The sequence below is a fragment of the Tarenaya hassleriana genome, unplaced genomic scaffold (genome assembly GCF_000463585.1).
Source record: "Tarenaya hassleriana unplaced genomic scaffold, ASM46358v1 Cleome12, whole genome shotgun sequence".
NCBI lineage: Eukaryota > Viridiplantae > Streptophyta > Magnoliopsida > Brassicales > Cleomaceae > Tarenaya > Tarenaya hassleriana.
In genome coordinates, this window is record NW_010962392.1 from 2,531,119 (window position 1) to 2,547,849 (window position 16,731).

General features: G+C 43.1%; 7 protein-coding genes across 10 annotated transcripts in view; 1 reads left to right on the forward strand and 6 right to left on the reverse strand.

Annotated features, from left to right (window-relative positions):
• LOC104806664 (formyltetrahydrofolate deformylase 2, mitochondrial) overlaps positions 1-101 on the reverse strand; it is a 3,008-nt gene extending 2,907 nt beyond the window's left edge. For both annotated transcript variants that reach the window (XR_002023854.1, XM_010531663.1), the window contains exon 1: positions 7-101. Coding sequence is in view for 1 of the 2 variants with exons in the window: in XM_010531663.1 (XP_010529965.1) it covers positions 7-16 (10 nt within the window). In the remaining variant the exon portion in view is untranslated. The remainder of the gene's footprint in view (positions 1-6) is intronic.
• Positions 102-229: 128 nt separating this feature from the next.
• LOC104806666 (inositol 2-dehydrogenase/D-chiro-inositol 3-dehydrogenase) lies at positions 230-2,665 on the forward strand. Its single transcript, XM_010531666.1, has 7 exons — positions 230-477; positions 679-849; positions 995-1,159; positions 1,239-1,403; positions 1,479-1,613; positions 2,057-2,154; positions 2,325-2,665. The coding sequence occupies exons 1-7, from the start codon at positions 286-288 to the stop codon at positions 2,515-2,517; spliced, it is 1,119 nt and encodes a 372-aa protein (XP_010529968.1). The 5' UTR covers positions 230-285; the 3' UTR covers positions 2,518-2,665.
• A 141-nt stretch (positions 2,666-2,806) lies between these two features.
• On the reverse strand, positions 2,807-4,383 carry LOC104806672 (60S ribosomal protein L15-1). Its single transcript, XM_010531673.2, has 4 exons — positions 4,278-4,383; positions 3,962-4,128; positions 3,508-3,705; positions 2,807-3,166 (listed from the first exon to the last, which is right to left on the reverse strand). The coding sequence occupies exons 1-4, from the start codon at positions 4,279-4,281 to the stop codon at positions 2,921-2,923; spliced, it is 615 nt and encodes a 204-aa protein (XP_010529975.1). The 5' UTR covers positions 4,282-4,383; the 3' UTR covers positions 2,807-2,920.
• A 282-nt stretch (positions 4,384-4,665) lies between these two features.
• On the reverse strand, positions 4,666-8,065 carry LOC104806670. The gene is made up of 4 exons (XM_010531672.2): positions 6,473-8,065; positions 6,106-6,255; positions 5,760-5,876; positions 4,666-5,406 (listed from the first exon to the last, which is right to left on the reverse strand). The coding sequence occupies exons 1-4, from the start codon at positions 7,970-7,972 to the stop codon at positions 4,849-4,851; spliced, it is 2,325 nt and encodes a 774-aa protein (XP_010529974.1). The 5' UTR covers positions 7,973-8,065; the 3' UTR covers positions 4,666-4,848.
• A 196-nt stretch (positions 8,066-8,261) lies between these two features.
• On the reverse strand, positions 8,262-12,592 carry LOC104806669 (putative peroxisomal acyl-coenzyme A oxidase 1.2). Of its 2 annotated transcripts, none has more exons than XM_010531670.2 (14): positions 12,473-12,592; positions 11,505-11,648; positions 11,310-11,418; positions 11,171-11,232; positions 10,877-11,086; positions 10,702-10,789; positions 10,465-10,627; positions 10,184-10,382; positions 9,877-10,074; positions 9,434-9,565; positions 9,228-9,348; positions 9,029-9,139; positions 8,877-8,946; positions 8,262-8,791 (listed from the first exon to the last, which is right to left on the reverse strand). In XM_010531670.2, exons 2-14 carry the CDS (start codon positions 11,640-11,642, stop codon positions 8,395-8,397), a joined length of 1,998 nt encoding a protein of 665 aa, XP_010529972.1. In that variant the 5' UTR covers positions 11,643-11,648; positions 12,473-12,592; the 3' UTR covers positions 8,262-8,394. The 2 variants fall into 2 exon arrangements, with proteins under 2 accessions (XP_010529972.1, XP_010529973.1); XM_010531671.2 differs by lacking the exon at positions 12,473-12,592 and adding an exon at positions 11,748-12,072.
• Positions 12,593-12,787: 195 nt separating this feature from the next.
• Positions 12,788-14,598, reverse strand: LOC104806668 (60S ribosomal protein L15-1). The gene is made up of 4 exons (XM_010531669.1): positions 14,307-14,598; positions 14,006-14,172; positions 13,552-13,749; positions 12,788-13,189 (listed from the first exon to the last, which is right to left on the reverse strand). Exons 1-4 carry the CDS (start codon positions 14,308-14,310, stop codon positions 12,944-12,946), a joined length of 615 nt encoding a protein of 204 aa, XP_010529971.1. The 5' UTR covers positions 14,311-14,598; the 3' UTR covers positions 12,788-12,943.
• A 105-nt stretch (positions 14,599-14,703) lies between these two features.
• LOC104806667 lies at positions 14,704-16,641 on the reverse strand. 2 transcript variants are annotated; one of them, XM_010531668.1, is made up of 3 exons: positions 16,130-16,641; positions 15,525-15,964; positions 14,704-15,431 (listed from the first exon to the last, which is right to left on the reverse strand). In XM_010531668.1, exons 1-3 carry the CDS (start codon positions 16,594-16,596, stop codon positions 14,884-14,886), a joined length of 1,455 nt encoding a protein of 484 aa, XP_010529970.1. In that variant the 5' UTR covers positions 16,597-16,641; the 3' UTR covers positions 14,704-14,883. The 2 variants fall into 2 exon arrangements, with proteins under 2 accessions (XP_010529970.1, XP_010529969.1); XM_010531667.1 differs by having other exon boundaries at positions 14,704-15,964.
• Positions 16,642-16,731: the final 90 nt, after the last annotated feature.

Consider the following 16,731-nt stretch of genomic DNA (forward strand, 5'->3'; position numbering starts at 1 on the left):
ACGCTCTTCGAATCATCGCCGTCGTCGTTTCTTTTCACTCACCGCCGCACCCACCAGAACTACGGGTACGGGCGTCCGTACTTTTAACTGTATCCGGTTATCTAAAGAAGAAGAATTGAAGATAAACATATCCATGGTTTGGGCCTCGTGCAAATACAGTTCATTTAATGGTTGGGCCGAAACGACGACGTTTCAAGTCCGCGACTAAGCCACGCTTGGTTACTGTTCTTAGTTCTTACCTTTATCCAACTGTAGCCATCGAATCGAGACTCCAAAGCTCTGGTAATGGCGGAAGCTACGGACTCAGCACTAGTGAAGTATGGAATCGTAGGCGTCGGTATGATGGGGAGAGAACATCTCATAAATCTTCACCATCTCCGTGACCAAGGCGTCTCCGTTGTCTGCATCGCCGATCCTTACCCACCCTCCCAGCAACTCACCATCGAACTTGCTCGCTCTTTTGGTTGGGAACCCAAGGTATTCTTTTGAATTCTATGCCTTAGCTTCCTTATAAATTGAATTTAATCTCTGATCTTGTTTTCTGTGCGCCACATTCACGAAACATATTGACTTTGATTACGCCATGCGTGTTTCTGTCTGTGGAATTTCTGTGCGATTCTCGTGGAAATTGACGCGGATAAAGTTAGGATTTGAGACTTACACTTTGATGTGGTTAAGGTTTTCTCGGGACACATGGAGTTGCTGAAGAGTGAAATGTGCAACGTCATTGTCGTGTCTTCTCCAAATATGGCTCATTATCAGATTCTTATGGACATTCTCAATTATCCGAAGCCACATCATGTTCTTGTTGAAAAGCCTTTGTGCACCACTGTTGCAGATTGCAGACAGGTCAGTGTCGTCGTCTTTCCAACTCTCTTATCTTTTACTTAAATGCCTACCCTTTCTGGCTGTTGCTGCATTTCAAGAATGTGGGAATGCACTTTACTCTAATTTTACGGAGTCCGAATGATCCTCAAGCTGTATCTCCAATCAGGTTCTGGATGCTGCAAAGAAAAGGACAGATATACTGGTGCAAGTTGGCCTAGAATATCGATACATGCCACCTGTAGCTAAGCTAATCGAAATAGTAAAAGGCGGAGGTATCGGTAAAGTCAAGATGGTCGCCATCCGAGAACACAGATTCCCATTCTTGGTCAAGGTTAAACAAAATGAACTTGGCTAATCCTCAATCATTCCTTACACAGCCCATTTGTATGACTCCTGACTCCGCCTTACAGGTGGGCAATTGGAATAGGTTCAACGTTAACACTGGAGGTACTCTAGTAGAGAAATGCTGCCATTTCTTTGATCTCATGAGACTCTTTGCTGGTGCAAATCCTGTTTCCATCATGGCTTCTGGGGGCATGGATGTGAACCATAAGGACGAAGTGTATGATGGAAAGGTACATTCTATTCCAAATTAGTGTTTGCATTTAAAAAGGGTAATTGTTCATATTATTTGAGTTGCCGCATAACAGGTCCCTGATATAATTGATAACGCTTATGTCATCGTTGAATTCAACAATGGATGTCGAGGGATGCTCGATCTTTGCATGTTTGCTGAAGGAAGTAAAAATGAGCAAGAAATATCTGTTGTCGGTGACACTGGAAAGGTGAGTGCCTAATTTTAATTTTTTTTTGGTTCCCTTTCTTGTCTGTGCATTCTTGGTTAGGAGAGTTGTATGTGTGCTTTGTAACACAAATCACATTTGAGGGTTTCCGAGCTTTGATAGATACAGATATTCTTGTAGTATTCTTTTTTCCCTCCCCATTTAATTTTGCCCTCGTTGTCCATGGACCTCTAATCTCACGTTAGAAGGTTTCTGTTTTCTGTTGTAAACAGCAGCCTTTAATCTCGTGTTGGAATCCTCATGCATTATTCTCTTAAATTGGTCTTCATCTCAAGTTATAAAGCTTACATATATTACACATTAAGCACAAGTTGTCGCACATATTTCGAAAGAATGTAGGGAGGGATACGCGATGGATACACGAAAGTTCTCAGATCATTTCTTCTTAGACGTAAACAACATGCATGTTCCACTATCTGTGACAGGGGGAGGCATTTGTTCCGGAGAGCATTGTACGATTTGGCACTCGCACTGAAGGAAGAGAAGGCGTTCAAACGCTAGAAGCCAAAGATGAAAGGATAAAGTAAGTGGGGGTTTTCTCATCTTCTGTTATTGCCTGATTCCATATGGTATGAAACAATCAATTTTGTTAAAACCATCACCAAAACAACATGAACAGCCCGTATTGTACGTAATCAAGAACTAAGAAACAAGCATGAAAAAACATATTTATTGATTGCTGTGGCTATTCAGATATGACGGGCTGCATCATGGATCCAGTTTCCTGGAGCACCTCTACATGTTATCAGAGATCAGAAAGGAAGGAAGGGAAAGAAGTGCAGCTGTGGGTTTGGAAGATGGGCTGATGTCTGTAGCCATTGGAGTTGCCGCACAACTTTCAATAGAGGAGCGTCGGCATGTCAACATCGACGAGGTGTTGTGTTAAAGCATCAGCACGTCATAATACACTACAAAGATTCTCCACGAGAGACTTGGAGAAACCTTTACTGCAAACGCAACAGAATCTTCTTATGAACTTGGGAGACATTGTACAGACTGTTATGTGTATGGACTAATATATGTTTAAATGTATTTGTCATACAAAGCAGGGGTGTCGAGCCCTAAACAGAGCGAAGAGATCGGAAACAGTGAAGTGCAAAGTTGATAGAATGAAAAAAACGTAACTTTACTTGAGAGGAGAGGCCTTTTCGTCGGTCGGCAATCCAAAAGAGCACTTGAAGCCAAACACAGTTTGTAATATCATATATTGCGATTCTTTCCACAACACAAGAAGCATCCAGTCCATTACAAGCATCATAATATAATGACAATGTCTAGTGAAATGAAAATCAGCGGTAGCGGCGGAGGGAGAGGGTGTTGTTCCTCTTCCAGGTGGCTCTCCGAGAAGGGCGGTTCTTGTGGTAGAGGTGTCCCTTTCCTCGGAGACCTCTGTTCTTCTTTCCCTCCGAGGTGAGCCCTCTGAGCTCCCTGTGCTTGTGAACAGGGTTGCATATCCAGTTGACCCTCGGGTCATTCCGGATGGCACTGTGTGCAGTGTCCACCAGTATCACCTCATAGTACTTATATGTGGAATCCTATACATTTCAAAGACCGGAAAGAAACAGTGAGCATGCAAGACTTGACAGGGGAGATTGTAAAATCAGCTTATAAGTAAAGGAAGGTGGTGAAGCACAATGACAAACATGATAGAGGCACATTTTAAGTCTATAACTCTTGTGTGAAGAAATGTGCTTCTATACATCTAGACAAGTGCCAAAAGGGTGCTTTAGCTAAAAAAACACATCCAAAACTATGGGCTCAGATGCCCAAAAAACACACACACACTGTCCAATGGAAACACTTTGACACATATACTGTAAGGCAGTATAGGCATATACACAAAAACGTGTAACAAGCATAGAGGTGATAAGAATACCTCATTGATCCAGTAGGAATTGAGGACCCTAAGGCCGCCCAATTTGCGACCAGCGCGTTCCTCAGCAACGGATCTCTTGCTGCGTTGGAACTTGAGTTGGGTAACTCCCTGGTTTGTGGGTTTCCCATACACAATACCCTTAGGAACAGGCCTCTTCCGACCTCCACGCCTCACTCGTACCCGGTATACCACGAATCCCTGTTTCAATACCCGAAGCATCAACCCAGGAAGGAAGGAAGGAAGGAACAGGCCGAGATCGTATAAGAGAAAAAAAATGAAACAATGTGTCAATCGAGACAAGAGCAGAGCCCACACAACAATAGGAACTGCCCGGTCAGATAATTGACGAATCTTTCAATGTGGCTGGTCTCAGGAAGTATCGCATCATCTTATGCATCAAGATACCGCTAAACCAGCAAAAAACATCACTCGATCAGAAAATGAAGAAAGGAACCTGCTTGGCCTTGTAGCCGAGACGACGGGCCTTGTCGGGGCGAGTGGGACGAGTGAGACGAACAATGGAAGGCTGCTGGCGATACTCCCAACACCTCACCCTCTGCAGAAACCTCATCACGTCCGACTGCTTCTTCCTCCATAGCTCCGACACGTACTTGTACGCCCCTGTCAATGTCATTTAACCATTTTCACAGATTCCCTTATACTCGCTTTGGTGAGCTTTACTTCACTGACATACAAAACAAAAACCCAACCAAGAAACCATACGCAAGAGAGCTTGCAAAACATTCACAGAGAAAGAGAGAGAGACGTACCCATGGCTGATCACAAGCAGTCTCCTACAGCGGCCGCGTAATTCTGTTTTAAAACAGCGGACTTGAGATAAAAGCTAGGGTTTTGGTGATCGTCTTGAACGACGTCGTTTCTGTAAAGTTGTGGGCTTCCGAGTTTATTCATCTCTTTCTATAATTTTGAGGACAGATGTAACAACCCAAAGATAACAGCTACTCTCATTTCATGGGCCCATATACTACCCAAAAATAGAAAGCATTAATTTAAATTAGGGTGGGCATCTTCGGAACCTTCCACGCGCCCAAATTTCTAAATAGCTAAATTTCACTGAGAATCTCTGGACTACCCCCGAAAATGGGAGCGTGTCGAATACGCGCTAGTCATGCGCTTAGACCTTCGGCGCATGAGATATGGGCATTGTGAGCTGAACTACATAATTAAAACATCGCACAATCTATATCTGTACAAGTAAAACGGCATACATTTCCCACAAAAACAAACTACAAGGAGTCTACACCGGAACCGGTAACTTCTTCGAGGCCAGCGACCATACTATATATTTTCTGTAATGATGCTTTGGCTTATCTACGCATTTCAAAAAACCATCCTAAGAAGCCTCTTGAGTACAAAATAAACAGCGTACAGCAACAGAAGCATCAGGAACTTCTTCGAGGCCATAACCCGGAGGTTCACTCGAACACCATACCTCCTCATCAACTGCACCATCCCCACCACATCTCCACCTCCCTTCACCTCCTCTGCTACCTCCACATATGCATAAGGCTCTGCCTTTGTTTCCTCCTCCTCTTCCTCCGGTTGGTTAAGCCCGAGCCGCTCGTTCAGCCAGAAAGAGATGTGAACGAAAAGCTCAGCTAGCCATCTGACCTCGTCTTCTGACACTGGCCGGTTCATCCAGTCCCCTTTGTACTTCACACTGCCCACTCCTTGCTTCCCAGCTCGCCTGGGCTTGAACAGATCATCACGATTCTTCTGGGGCTGCTCTGGTTCTAGTGTAAACGAAATTGGTTTAATCACATGCCCCTTGAACAAGTTTACAACTCTTGATTTCAGTTCATCTATGCACTCCATTACTTGCCGGCTATTGTTTCCAGACACACCTTGCAGCTCAGCCTCTGCCCGCATTATGAATAGCTGCAAATGCGCAGAAAATAAATCTCATTAGCTACATCAAAACATTTTTGAGCGTACTTTCAAATGCAAACGCATTTCTTCAATTTTCTAGAAACAAGAAAACAAATGGGGAAGGATAGTTATTGAAGACTAGAAAAATAACATCCAGAACTAACTAGCAGTAGTACCATTGAACAATTGTTGCACTAGCTATTATGGTTGAAGAATTAAAAAAAAACTAGACAAAAAACGTGTAAAGTAACTGATTGTAGCAATGGAAAATTCTGAAAACTGGAATGCGACATTCTATAAAAAGAAACTTTATTTTCTTATACCTAGCAACATGCCAGATTATAAAGGGGAAAAAAAGAAACCTGAAGCAGTTGTTGTCCACCATCTTCACCATCACCGAATAGTCTCAAGTCTTTGTTCCAGTTCTCATGCAAGAACGATCCATCAGCATTGCTCTCACACAATCCATCTTCCCAGTCCTGAGATTCCATATGCAGTTTAAAGTGAAATTAGATGCACTGCCAATGGTAAGAGGTGTTTCAGTGTAGAAATAACCTGACTTCAGGAAAGGTTAATCAATTTTGCACTCTTTTTAGACCAAAATTCCCTGTAGCTAATACATGTTACCCAAATACTTTGTGATGACAAAATTTATTCTGCAGTGAACAATTAAACAAGTGCTGAAACAGAGAATAGTATTTGTTGTACCTTCAACTGCTCACGAATGGATGGAATAAATCTAGACAAGCTGTTCACTGTTGATTTTCCTGATGCCATTTGTGTTTTGGAATGAAATGCACTGTCAACGGTCTTTATCAAATCTGCAAGCTCTTTTGCCGATGTTAGAATGTTCATCACCTATTAATAGAAACACAAATCAGTCACTCGGTCAAACTAAGCTTTAAAACAGAGGTAATATGCAACCCATATGCCACATAGATGTAAGAGCTAGCTCTTCCTAACAGAATACAAAACCCACAAATGATAGAACACCTTCTAGTTCTTCTGTTTCCAGACCGACAAAGATGAGGTCAAACATTTAACCTGTTAAAATTGCTCAAATCAGAGAACGAACCTTCAGCACCATCTGGGTTATTGTTTCAGGATCTGTGTGAAGGAACTTGTGCGCAAAGCCGATAAAATGCATAACCAAAGAGCTGTAGTACAAATAATTGGATATCACATAGTTCTGCCACAAGGATGAATAGCCATAAGCGTGCGATTCAGAAGTTTCCCTTTTCACTTCTTTTGGGAGCATATTTACGGGAGCATCAAGATCTGAGAAATCATCCAAGCTGATTGACCACGGTTCCATGTAAGTGACCCAAACTGAGAATACCTGAGATGCATTCTTAATGGAAGTCGCTAAAGGACAGAACAAGAGAGTTCGTAATATAAAACGATAAAGCGGCCTCTGTATATAAGTGTTCCAGGAACCGGGCGGCCGGAGACTAAAGTTCACAGCATTGAACGACGATCCAGAACTCGGAGTCTTCCATCGAGGACTCTCACCATACTCAGGATAAGTTTCATGACCATCTCCACTTGTAACCCAGCTCAGATTCAGGTACTTCACAAGCAACTTCACCACTTCCTCTAACCCACTAGTTGGCGGATTCTCATCCAAAGCAGAACGAAAGGGAAAAGACAAACCAAACGATTTGGCCGTACCAACAGAAAAAGGTGAGAAATCATTATCAACGAGCCAGTAATGCACGAACACGTTCACCACAAATTCAGCTCTCGTCATCACGGACCCATCACACCCGTTCCCGTAATGCAAAAGAGAGATACGATAAGGCTGGTGTGCGTTCAAGTCAAAAACAGGTACAAATGCTTTCAGATAAGCGTAAAGAAGCCTTAGGTATATACAACAGTCCTGTTTCAGATCCGGATCGCGTTTGCTACTCCCTGGGAAGCCCCTTATAGAAGATGCCCAGCGCTCTAACCGGAATTTATTCGTCCTTTTCACGGAAACTCTAACAGAGTTCTTCTTGTTTCCTCTACAAACCGGGTAATACGCGAACCAAAACATGTAATACTCGAAAACATTTAACCTAATTTCATACGACGACCCCTTCAATGAATCATCCTGAACCTTACCTCTGAACAACGGGCACAAATCGGATAAGACACCGCAATCCTTCTCGCTCGAGAACATGAATCGAGCCCACTCCGGAAGGCGTTCGGTCGGGAACACGTATTTAACCAGAGATAACTTATCAACAGCAGAGATTGAACTCATTAGGATTCCACTCGGGGACAAGAGATGGAAAATCCTAGCCGCTAAATCCGAATCGTTGGACGCCGATACTACGTCAATCCATCCATTTGGCAACTGCGACGGAGGAGGAGGAGCCACCGCCGCGTCGCCAAAGCCGAAGAGCTTACAGATTAGAGTCGGGAAGGTGATGGAGAAGAAATGGCGGGACTGATCCGGCGTGTGTGAGTGCAGAAACGACTCGACGGAACCGCAGGCGGCGGAGATCTTGGAAGGCGTGGAGGCGGCAAGAATGGCCGAGGCGAGGTCCTGCGATTGAGAGAACGAATCGACGGTGTACGAATGAGGGAGCATGGCGCCTACCTGTGGACGCGAAGCAAAGGAGCTCAAACTAGGGTTTCCACTTTCCAGTGAAAAATGGGGAGAAGGGTTTGAATCCGAGAAGACGCAAATCGCGCCTTTGGAGGTGGGGAAATGACTCCTTCTGACACGCGTCAAAATCACACAAGGCACACGTGGCAGTCGCGTAAATATATAGAGCGCGGGAACTCTCTGGAGTTGATGACCAGATCTTGCCACGTCATTCAGGCCTCTAAGGCCCATTAAGTCCAAGCTTACGTCACGGGCCCATAACATGTCCAACTAACTTCAAACATAACTTAGAAATAACCCAAGTCCAAGTTTATGACAAAACTCTCCATCAAACACGACACAAAGACGCGTCCTTTTTTTTTTAATACAAAAAAGGACACTCGTATATTATCATAAAACCAAAACTATAAAGCCGAAGAGCGTAGGCGTCGCTTCATCATCGGCTGAATGTATTCAGAGTACCCATCTTGATGGACGTCCGAATCGTTGAAAGGATCAGTTAAGGCATTCTCAAAGAGCTTCTGGTAAACATTCCCGTCGTAACGGCCAAGAACAGAGCCGAGGAAATGGTCCGTGTAATTGAAAACGTCTACGAGGGCCACTGCGTTTGGTCGGATACGACCGTACAGTGACCGCAGCATCTGGCCAGCGAGTTCACCCTGGGAGGGAGTGATGCATCCTGTTGAGAGGAAATCACCGATGTGTTTGCGTATAAGATGGAGTCCATAGATGCTGCAGAGCGTTTCCAGCTGTGTTTTCACGCCATTTCCCGGTATGTCTTGCTTTGATTTCTCTTGAAACCTGTGCAGGAGGATGAGAACGTATGGAAATAAGGAAGAATGACACAACTTCAAAAGAAATGGGTTCTTGATGAAGAAAAACTTGCTTGCAAACGACTATCAATTGGCAATGAGCAATGGCTGCTTCTACCATGTCAGCTGAGAGTTCAAAGAAACCTGAGTAACAAAAACCGTCAGATGATCTCAGAATCTGATTAATAGATAATAATTTTTCGTTTTTCTCTCAGCCGGTCGGTACCTTGTTCAAAGTTTACAAACTGGCTGAGAGATTCTGAGCAGGCAATGGACATCCTGATGGCCCTTGCTTCAAATAGCTCTATTATCACACCAGGCCTCAACCAATCCTCAGCTATACAAACAAAACTCAAACTTATCGACTTTTGAGAAACTATAAGGACCCTGAAACCTAAATGTATTAGTCGAAAATTAATAATTACCAGTTTGAACATCACAACAACATTGCATCAGGTGCTCTGCTCTTTGCATATAAGCTGTTGTCCCGACAAGGGCCACACCTGAACCCAACTGTGACACTGTTTTCATGAGGAACCTTGCAACCTGAAATGCAGAACCAAAAAGGAATTTGGTTGTCTGAAAGAACGAGCAATGATGAAGAGAATCAAATCTTTGACAGTCAAAATACCTGTAAAAGCAGTACAATGTTGTCCCCTTCATATGTACACGCGGGTAGATGAACAGCTAATAGCTCAGGGAGACCACTGCTACACAAGTAACCTTGCCCACCACACAACTTACGACATTCTTCGATCCCATCCTGTCCTCATATCAAAATGATTACTGTAAGTATGTGCACCAGTCTATGAGGAAAGTCCAGAATTAAAGTGATCAATGATGTAAAATGTTAGTATTTGCATTGGCCATTTCATCATATATTATCTCCATGTAACCTTTACGGAATACAAGTTGAACTGGAAGTTCCATTTTCCAAATTTCCCAAGAGGCAAAAAGCAGTAAACATGAAGATTTTGGGCCAAAATACTTTTGTTTTTGAATGGAAACCAATAACATCTTTTCCATCAATAATATCAGGAAGATGGGAAATGAAGTGCGATATTTAGTAATTACCGCAGTGGAAAATGTCGTGAGAGACTTGAGGCCAGCAGTGCATGCATGAACCTCGGACAAAGTTGAGAAGTCATTGGCATGAAACCTCTTAGATACATCGGTGTAAAGCCACTTGAGCCACTCACCAACAAATCTGAAAGCATAAGCAGAAGCCAGCAAAGGGAACAGTCTGTTCTGCTGTGTTTTATAATCAATCACCTGAATATAAAGAATTACAACGCTTTCAAATGTATTATATTCTCGACATGGAAACCAGCAAAATAAAAAAGATTCATGGCTTAAGGAAAATGTATGTAGGCAACGGAACCTGGTTCTCGAGACCACCATTCGTTGATCCAAATTGTCTACGAACTGCACTGTATCTAACTGCAATACAAACTGCCCGTGAAAGACCTAAGGAAGCCTCAGACATGACCTTTTGCCGAGTGCTCAACATCGTACTGTATACCAGCCGTGATGGTACACCAGATTTCACGCATTTTCCATCTCTTGTAACCTCCATAATCCTGCAGTTTGAGACAACCTTCAAAAATAATAGACAGTGTCTTGGAAAAGAAAAAGTGAAGGAGGCAAGAAGACAGTAACTACCGCATTAGCATTTGATCCCTGGGGATGCGAACGTCATCAAATCTCATAAAACCATTGTCCATAGAGTTATAAGCTCCATTGCCGAACTTCATCCCGACATCACCAACGGTGATGCCCGGAAGAGGTGAATGATCATCCATACTCCTCAGCTGCACAATAAACCCTGAAAAAGGAAAGGAACTTTCCCACATAAGTCAAGCTTTTGGTGAAAAATGGAGTTCGATTAGTACCACCAACCATTCACTCCATGATCCTGGCCACCAATTACGAGTCGAGCAAAAACCACAGCATGAGTGGAAGTTTTTCCTAGTCCTCCTGGCCACCACTGTTCGAAACAGCCAAAATCAGAGAACAATAAGAGCCAGCTTGTATTATAAAACGATGGAGAACATTCCTGTCATATGTTTCTCACTTTGCTAGAACTTAGAGTAGGACTGTGCATGATGAATTCATCAGTTTTGGAATCAAAAGTTGCAGTTGTTTCGATGCCTTGAATGTCAGATCCATGTCCTAGCTCTGTTTGTGCATAAGTGCCTATAATTTTCATTTTGTAAGCCAGCGGCAGCCATTTCCTTTTCTGCTCCTCTGTCCCTTGTCCGGCGATTGTTGGAATAAACATATGCTGGAAGGATAAGGAAAGCAAACATTCGCCGGTTATATAAAGACATGAATGATGTCATCAAAGCACACATAGGTGGAAACTTACCCAGTGAAGGTCCATAAAAGACGGCTGGTCTATGTAAAATCTCAGTTTAAACGCTTCTTCCTCTGATTATAAAGCAGAGATTTTGTTATCACGGGAATCTCGAGAAGTCACACAAGTTTAAGAATAGCTTGAGATATACCAGAGAGGCGAAGCTCGGTAATCAGTTTCCATGCATGAGCAGCTTTTCTCAGCGTGTTTGTATAGAGTTCCTTCCTATCCAGCGTACATCTGTTGTCTTTGCGGAAGACCTGAGAAGACAATTAACCACACACATCGACTCCAAGAGCGAGCAAGAAAAATAAGAGGAAAAGGAAAGTGAGGAAGTGGAACTTACAGGATCATTATCAACAAGGCGAGCAATCCGACCAGACATTTCAAGATCATGCTGAGAACCCGCCCAGACAATCTTCATCTCCTCCACATCAAACTCGGCTCTCTCTCTTTCATCAGCCAAGTAATCAGCTCCAACCATTCTTTCCTGTTCCTCAACAAGCCAAGAAAAGATGAAAACACAGAAATCGTAATATTTATATTTTAAATGTAGAGAGACTCGAACAGGGAGATGGAGATGTTTTACCAGTCAGCACAGTAACTGAACGTATAGAACTAGTCTCAGAATAATCAAAGTTGAAAAAAAATTCGTATCTATTCATTTCCTGTCGACTTAATGAAGCTCCAAATCCATGAAAGGTCAAATTATGGACTATTACTTCACCTAGACTTTTTAGACCTTTTCTTTTCCAAAACAACTCTTTTACTTCCCAACAAGTATCAGACTAGCATAGGGTGAGCTAAGTAACCATGTCTTTCTCCCATCTTTCCTGTTCTTTCTGAAGACAGTTCATAGGGAGAGACAGAGGGAGGGAGTGGAGATATTTTACCAGTCAGTTCAGCAACCGAACATAAGTTGAAGACATTTTACATTTGTGCTTTCTATTTTCCAATTTGACTCCGAAATTCCAAGTCCATGAAAGATTGCACCACGCATCATTGCTTGACCTGGACTTTTCTTACCTTTGATTTTTCTAAATCAACTTTTCTACTAACAAATTCATATTGCATTGCTAGTTGTGAACCAGAACCCAACAAATGGTTCATGGATGACCTGATCCAATCCAACCCTTTTCATCACCATAGGAGATGCTTACTAATAAGCAAGTAGATGAATAAAAACCAGTTAACGTGAGAAAAAAGATGTTTTAATAAATTATTTGATAAGCAAAGAATTCAGTGGTTGCTCGTTCTTTTTCCTAACAAGTAAAAGGGAAATAGCCAAGCAGACAGAGGAGAGGATAACAATACCAAAGTAGAAGATTAGCCTCCCAGCAGACACATCCACTGACTTGCAAAATTGTGCGTACTTTCTGGAAAACTGCAAACACAGACAAAAAATGATGAACTTGAAACCACAGTTAAAGATACCTAAATCCTATGGCCTTTTTGGATGAGAGTTGAAGCTTCAGCTACTCAATCTGAAAGCAAAACCCCATCAAGAGCAAGTTTTTGGTCCTGTAGTAAGGTACTGTTATAACTGAGAATACGAAGGATTTATGGCGCAGTTTATGAAAACGTGCTCTTCAAGAAAAGGTTTCCAAAACTATTTCTTACACATGAAACTGAAACAAAAATGTAAACCACAATGATCAAATACTATGAAAATCTGTTCGAAGTAATGTTTGTACAAACTAAACTGGCCCTTTTAAGTTTCTGAATTTCCAAAGAACACAGGTTACCATTGGGAAAAAACAACAAAATTTTCCAGTGAAATGAAAATCAGCGGTAGCGGCGGAGGGAGAGGGTGTTGTTCCTCTTCCAGGTGGCTCTCCGAGACGGGCGGTTCTTGTGGTAGAGGTGTCCCTTTCCACGGAGACCTCTGTTCTTCTTTCCCTCCGAGGTGAGCCCTCTGAGTTCCCTGTGCTTGTGAACCGGGTTGCATATCCAGTTTACTCTCGGGTCATTCCGGATGGCACTGTGTGCAGTGTCCACCAGTATCACCTCGTAGTACTTGTATGTGGAATCCTATACATTTAAAAGACCGGAAAGAAACAATGACCATGCAGGACTTGATAGGAGAGGTTGTAAAATCAGCTTACAAGTAAAGAAAGGTGCTGAGGCACAAATGACAAACATGATAGAGGCACATTTTCAGTCTATAACCCTTGTGAAGAAATGTGAAACTATACACCTACACAAGTGCACATACTCAAGAGTGCCAAAAGGGTGCTTTAGCTAAAAAAACACACCCTACCCTAATCCATGGCTCATTTGCCCATAAAACACACACACATTGCCCATGGAAACACTTTCACACATCTACAGCGGGGCAGTGTAGACTTGCACAAAAAACATGCAAGAGCACAAGTATAGTAGTGCTTGGGTACCTCATTGATCCAGTAAGAGTTGAGGACCCTAAGGCCGCCCAATTTGCGACCAGCACGTTCCTCAGCAACGGATCTCTTGCTGCGTTGGAACTTGAGTTGGGTAACTCCCTGGTTTGTGGGTTTCCCATACACAATACCCTTAGGAACAGGCCTCTTCCGACCTCCACGCCTCACTCGTACCCGGTACACCACGAATCCCTGTTTCAATACCCGAAGCATCAGACACAAACATCAACCCAGGAAGGAACAGGCCAAGATAGTATAAAAGAAAAAAAATGAAACAATGTATCAATCGAGACAAGAGCAGAGTCCACATAACAATAGGAACTGCCCGGTCAGATAATTGACGAATCTTTCAATGTGGCTGGTCTCAGGAAGTATCGCATCATCTTAGGCATCAAGATACCGCTAAACCAGCAGAAACATAACTCGAGCAGAAAATGAAGAAAGGAACCTGCTTGGCCTTGTAGCCGAGACGACGAGCCTTGTCGGGACGAGTGGGACGAGTGAGACGAACAATGGAAGGCTGCTGGCGATACTCCCAACACCTCACCCTCTGCAGAAACCTCATCACGTCCGACTGCTTCTTCCTCCATAGCTCCGACACGTACTTGTACGCCCCTAATTTCCACCATTTTCAACGTTAAAATTAAATTAAATCATACACAAAAATTCTTTTAAAAAAAATCCGAAGTTAAGATAAGCTCGCACAAACAAGAGACGGCGAGACAGGAGTGAAAGAGAGAACGACGTACCCATGGCTACGGCGCTGTACAATTCCAAAATCTGAGGAGTTGAAGCAATGAAGTTCCGAAATATAGGGTTCAGAGGACTCGTGAAAAGGCGTGGATGAGTGTTGGGCCCTTTATGGGCTAACAACCCGTTAGAAGTTGATCTCTGTAATTAATACTAATTTTTAAAAAATAAAAATAAAATGAATTTCTGTTTGTGTTCCAAAGGAAAACCGAACAAATCAGGAATAGAAAGCCCAAGACCGAAGACACATTCACCAGCTGACAATAAGCGATGCCTGATTTTTACACATTCTCTGTCTCTTACCATAACCCTCCTGGACAGTGGGCACTTTTAAAGATTCTTCTATCTCTCTCATCAGCCAAGCAATCAGAAGAGAAATATATTTTACACTGTCGAGACCATGACCAAATGCCTGCATTAACTGTCACTATATTTGATATGAGATTCCGAACATTTAGGAGTTACATGGTGCAATCCATCAGTCGAAATGCAATCTGAAGCATTGGCTATACCAAAAGCCAAATGCAAAAATCCCAAGATCCAAGCTTCTGACTTGTACAAATAAATCAAAACCCGCTACAATGCTCTCCGAGCTCCACCACTACAAGCATTGAATTTCCTCATTAGCTCAACACTATCAGCAATTGTAGACCCAGCGGTGCCCACAAAACCAAGGGAAGCACAGCTGCAAACAGCTTCCTCTATGTAAAGTTGCACGTCTGATAAACTACGTGGAATGCAATGGTTCTTCATCTTCTTTACATTCTCAAGACTCATTGGTATAGACCCAAACTTCTGTCCATGCCCAGCAGAAGCCAGCTTCTCTTGTGTTTGCTTTACCAGCTCATCTTGTTCTCTGAGGAAATACAGCTTAAAATCTGCAGAATTCCTAGACAAATCACCCAAGTAAGTCCCAGTCCAGTTGCTTTCAGAGAGGTCTGTCATTATGAATACATGAACTGGTCGTGGACCCTTTTGGCTCAGCGTCTCCAATGTCTGTTTCAAGTTCGCGAAAGTGTTTTTCCAGTGATTCTTGAACTGCCCGTCTAACATTCTTAGCTGTGCACAAAGATACGGCGCCTTTATGGTTTCCGAGGCGAAACTCTTTCCAGCACTCATTACCTCTGAAACAAAAGGAATGAATTCAATCTTCTCGAGCAGAGATTGTATCCTTTGATCTTTTGGGGATTTATGGATATCGATATACGATTCTGAACCTTTGTACATAGCTGTGAAGAGGCTTCCAAATCCCATAATAGTAGCTGAATCAGCTGCACTGCCATGTCCAAGAGCCTTATACACATCTTTGCGTCTTCTCACATATGATATTTTCTTTTTCTTCTTGAGTCTTTCATCAGGCTGGAATGAATCTAACATTCCATCAGAATCGACATTTTTATATGTCCAAACAGTTGTTCGACAATCTTCATCCACAGCATATAAACATCTATCTACATTGCCATTAATTCCAGACAACAGAGATCCGCACTGCTTTAAAGCTTCGTAAGCTTGAGATTTTTCAGTTAATTCACTGGAGCATAGAATCTCCAAATCCACACCACACAACAGAGAAGCGAAGTACCTGAGATCAATGACTCGAACAGCCGAAGAAGAGACCAGCGAGGAAATGTCCACGATATCAGCCATGGAAACATATCTGTAATTACAATGAAGCTTTATCACTTACATAAGTATAAAATATCACCCGAACAAACGGAATTCTGAAGAACTAGGAAGGAATTCGACAAACAAGCTCAGACAACGATGTGGTCCAGCAACAAACTTCAACAAAAGCGAACAAGGAGATCAAAGAATAGCCGACCTGCCAGTCCTGAGAAGATCCAGAAAATGATTCCAAACAGAGACACGAATCTCGCTGGGTTCCAAAACCCTAAATTTCGGGCAACTTCCGAGAGCGATGGCATGATGATCGAGGACCGGAGGAACAACCAGGGTCCGATTGAGTATTCCCGCCATTAGAACCGCATTCTTAAACTCCGAAAGCTGATTGCTGAAGCCGCTGTGGGGCGCATACCACAGAAACTTCTGGCCCAGGAGAGACCCGGTCAGTGTCTCGGATCTGCATTGAGGGTATTGGACGGATCCGGCGAAGGCAGAGATGGAGAAGAGCGACTTGGGAATACGAAAGGAAGTGATGAAGAAGGCGAAGATGAGGACAAGAACCAGGAATGGGATGGCGAACACCAAGGCTCGAGATCGATGAGCTTGCTTCTTCCTGCTGGGCCATGGCCGCGAGGTACTTCGACCGAGATTGAAAATGTTGTTCATGCTTCCTTTAGTCCCCGAGGGTCCGATCTTTCGGTCACGGCTTATCCCTCGTTCGTCACAGGAGAGACGCAACGAAACGATGCGTTTTATACATTATCCAATGGGCTTCGCCTTATTCCGGCCCAAAACACCAAT

What these genes read in the sequence shown, in the direction of transcription:
- LOC104806666 (XM_010531666.1), top strand. Translation starts at nt 286, where the DNA reads ATGGCGGAAGCTACGGACTCAGCACTAGTGAAGTATGGAATCGTAGGC. An exon ending in CTGTTGCAGATTGCAGACAG is followed by an intron (nt 850 to 994) that starts GTCAGTGTCGTC and finishes ATCTCCAATCAG; the next exon opens with GTTCTGGATGCTGCAAAGAA. An exon ending in TTGTCGGTGACACTGGAAAG is followed by an intron (nt 1,614 to 2,056) that starts GTGAGTGCCTAA and finishes TATCTGTGACAG; the next exon opens with GGGGAGGCATTTGTTCCGGA.
- LOC104806672 (XM_010531673.2), bottom strand. An exon ending in TCGGCTACAAGGCCAAGCAG is followed by an intron (nt 3,706 to 3,961) that starts GTTCCTTTCTTC and finishes GTATTGAAACAG; the next exon opens with GGATTCGTGGTATACCGGGT. An exon ending in ATTCCTACTGGATCAATGAG is followed by an intron (nt 3,167 to 3,507) that starts GTATTCTTATCA and finishes TGAAATGTATAG; the next exon opens with GATTCCACATATAAGTACTA.
- LOC104806670 (XM_010531672.2), bottom strand. Translation starts at nt 7,972, where the DNA reads ATGCTCCCTCATTCGTACACCGTCGATTCGTTCTCTCAATCGCAGGAC. An exon ending in CCATTCGTGAGCAGTTGAAG is followed by an intron (nt 5,877 to 6,105) that starts GTACAACAAATA and finishes ATGGAATCTCAG; the next exon opens with GACTGGGAAGATGGATTGTG. An exon ending in GTGGACAACAACTGCTTCAG is followed by an intron (nt 5,407 to 5,759) that starts GTTTCTTTTTTT and finishes GCGCATTTGCAG; the next exon opens with CTATTCATAATGCGGGCAGA.
- LOC104806668 (XM_010531669.1), bottom strand. An exon ending in TCGGCTACAAGGCCAAGCAG is followed by an intron (nt 13,750 to 14,005) that starts GTTCCTTTCTTC and finishes GTATTGAAACAG; the next exon opens with GGATTCGTGGTGTACCGGGT. An exon ending in ACTCTTACTGGATCAATGAG is followed by an intron (nt 13,190 to 13,551) that starts GTACCCAAGCAC and finishes TTAAATGTATAG; the next exon opens with GATTCCACATACAAGTACTA.
- LOC104806669 (XM_010531670.2), bottom strand. Translation starts at nt 11,642, where the DNA reads ATGGTTGGAGCTGATTACTTGGCTGATGAAAGAGAGAGAGCCGAGTTT. An exon ending in CTTTTATGGACCTTCACTGG is followed by an intron (nt 11,087 to 11,170) that starts GTAAGTTTCCAC and finishes TTATCCTTCCAG; the next exon opens with CATATGTTTATTCCAACAAT. An exon ending in GTTTGTAAACTTTGAACAAG is followed by an intron (nt 8,947 to 9,028) that starts GTACCGACCGGC and finishes TTTGTTACTCAG; the next exon opens with GTTTCTTTGAACTCTCAGCT.
- LOC104806667 (XM_010531667.1), bottom strand. Translation starts at nt 16,596, where the DNA reads ATGAACAACATTTTCAATCTCGGTCGAAGTACCTCGCGGCCATGGCCC. An exon ending in GATCTTCTCAGGACTGGCAG is followed by an intron (nt 15,965 to 16,129) that starts GTCGGCTATTCT and finishes TTGTAATTACAG; the next exon opens with ATATGTTTCCATGGCTGATA.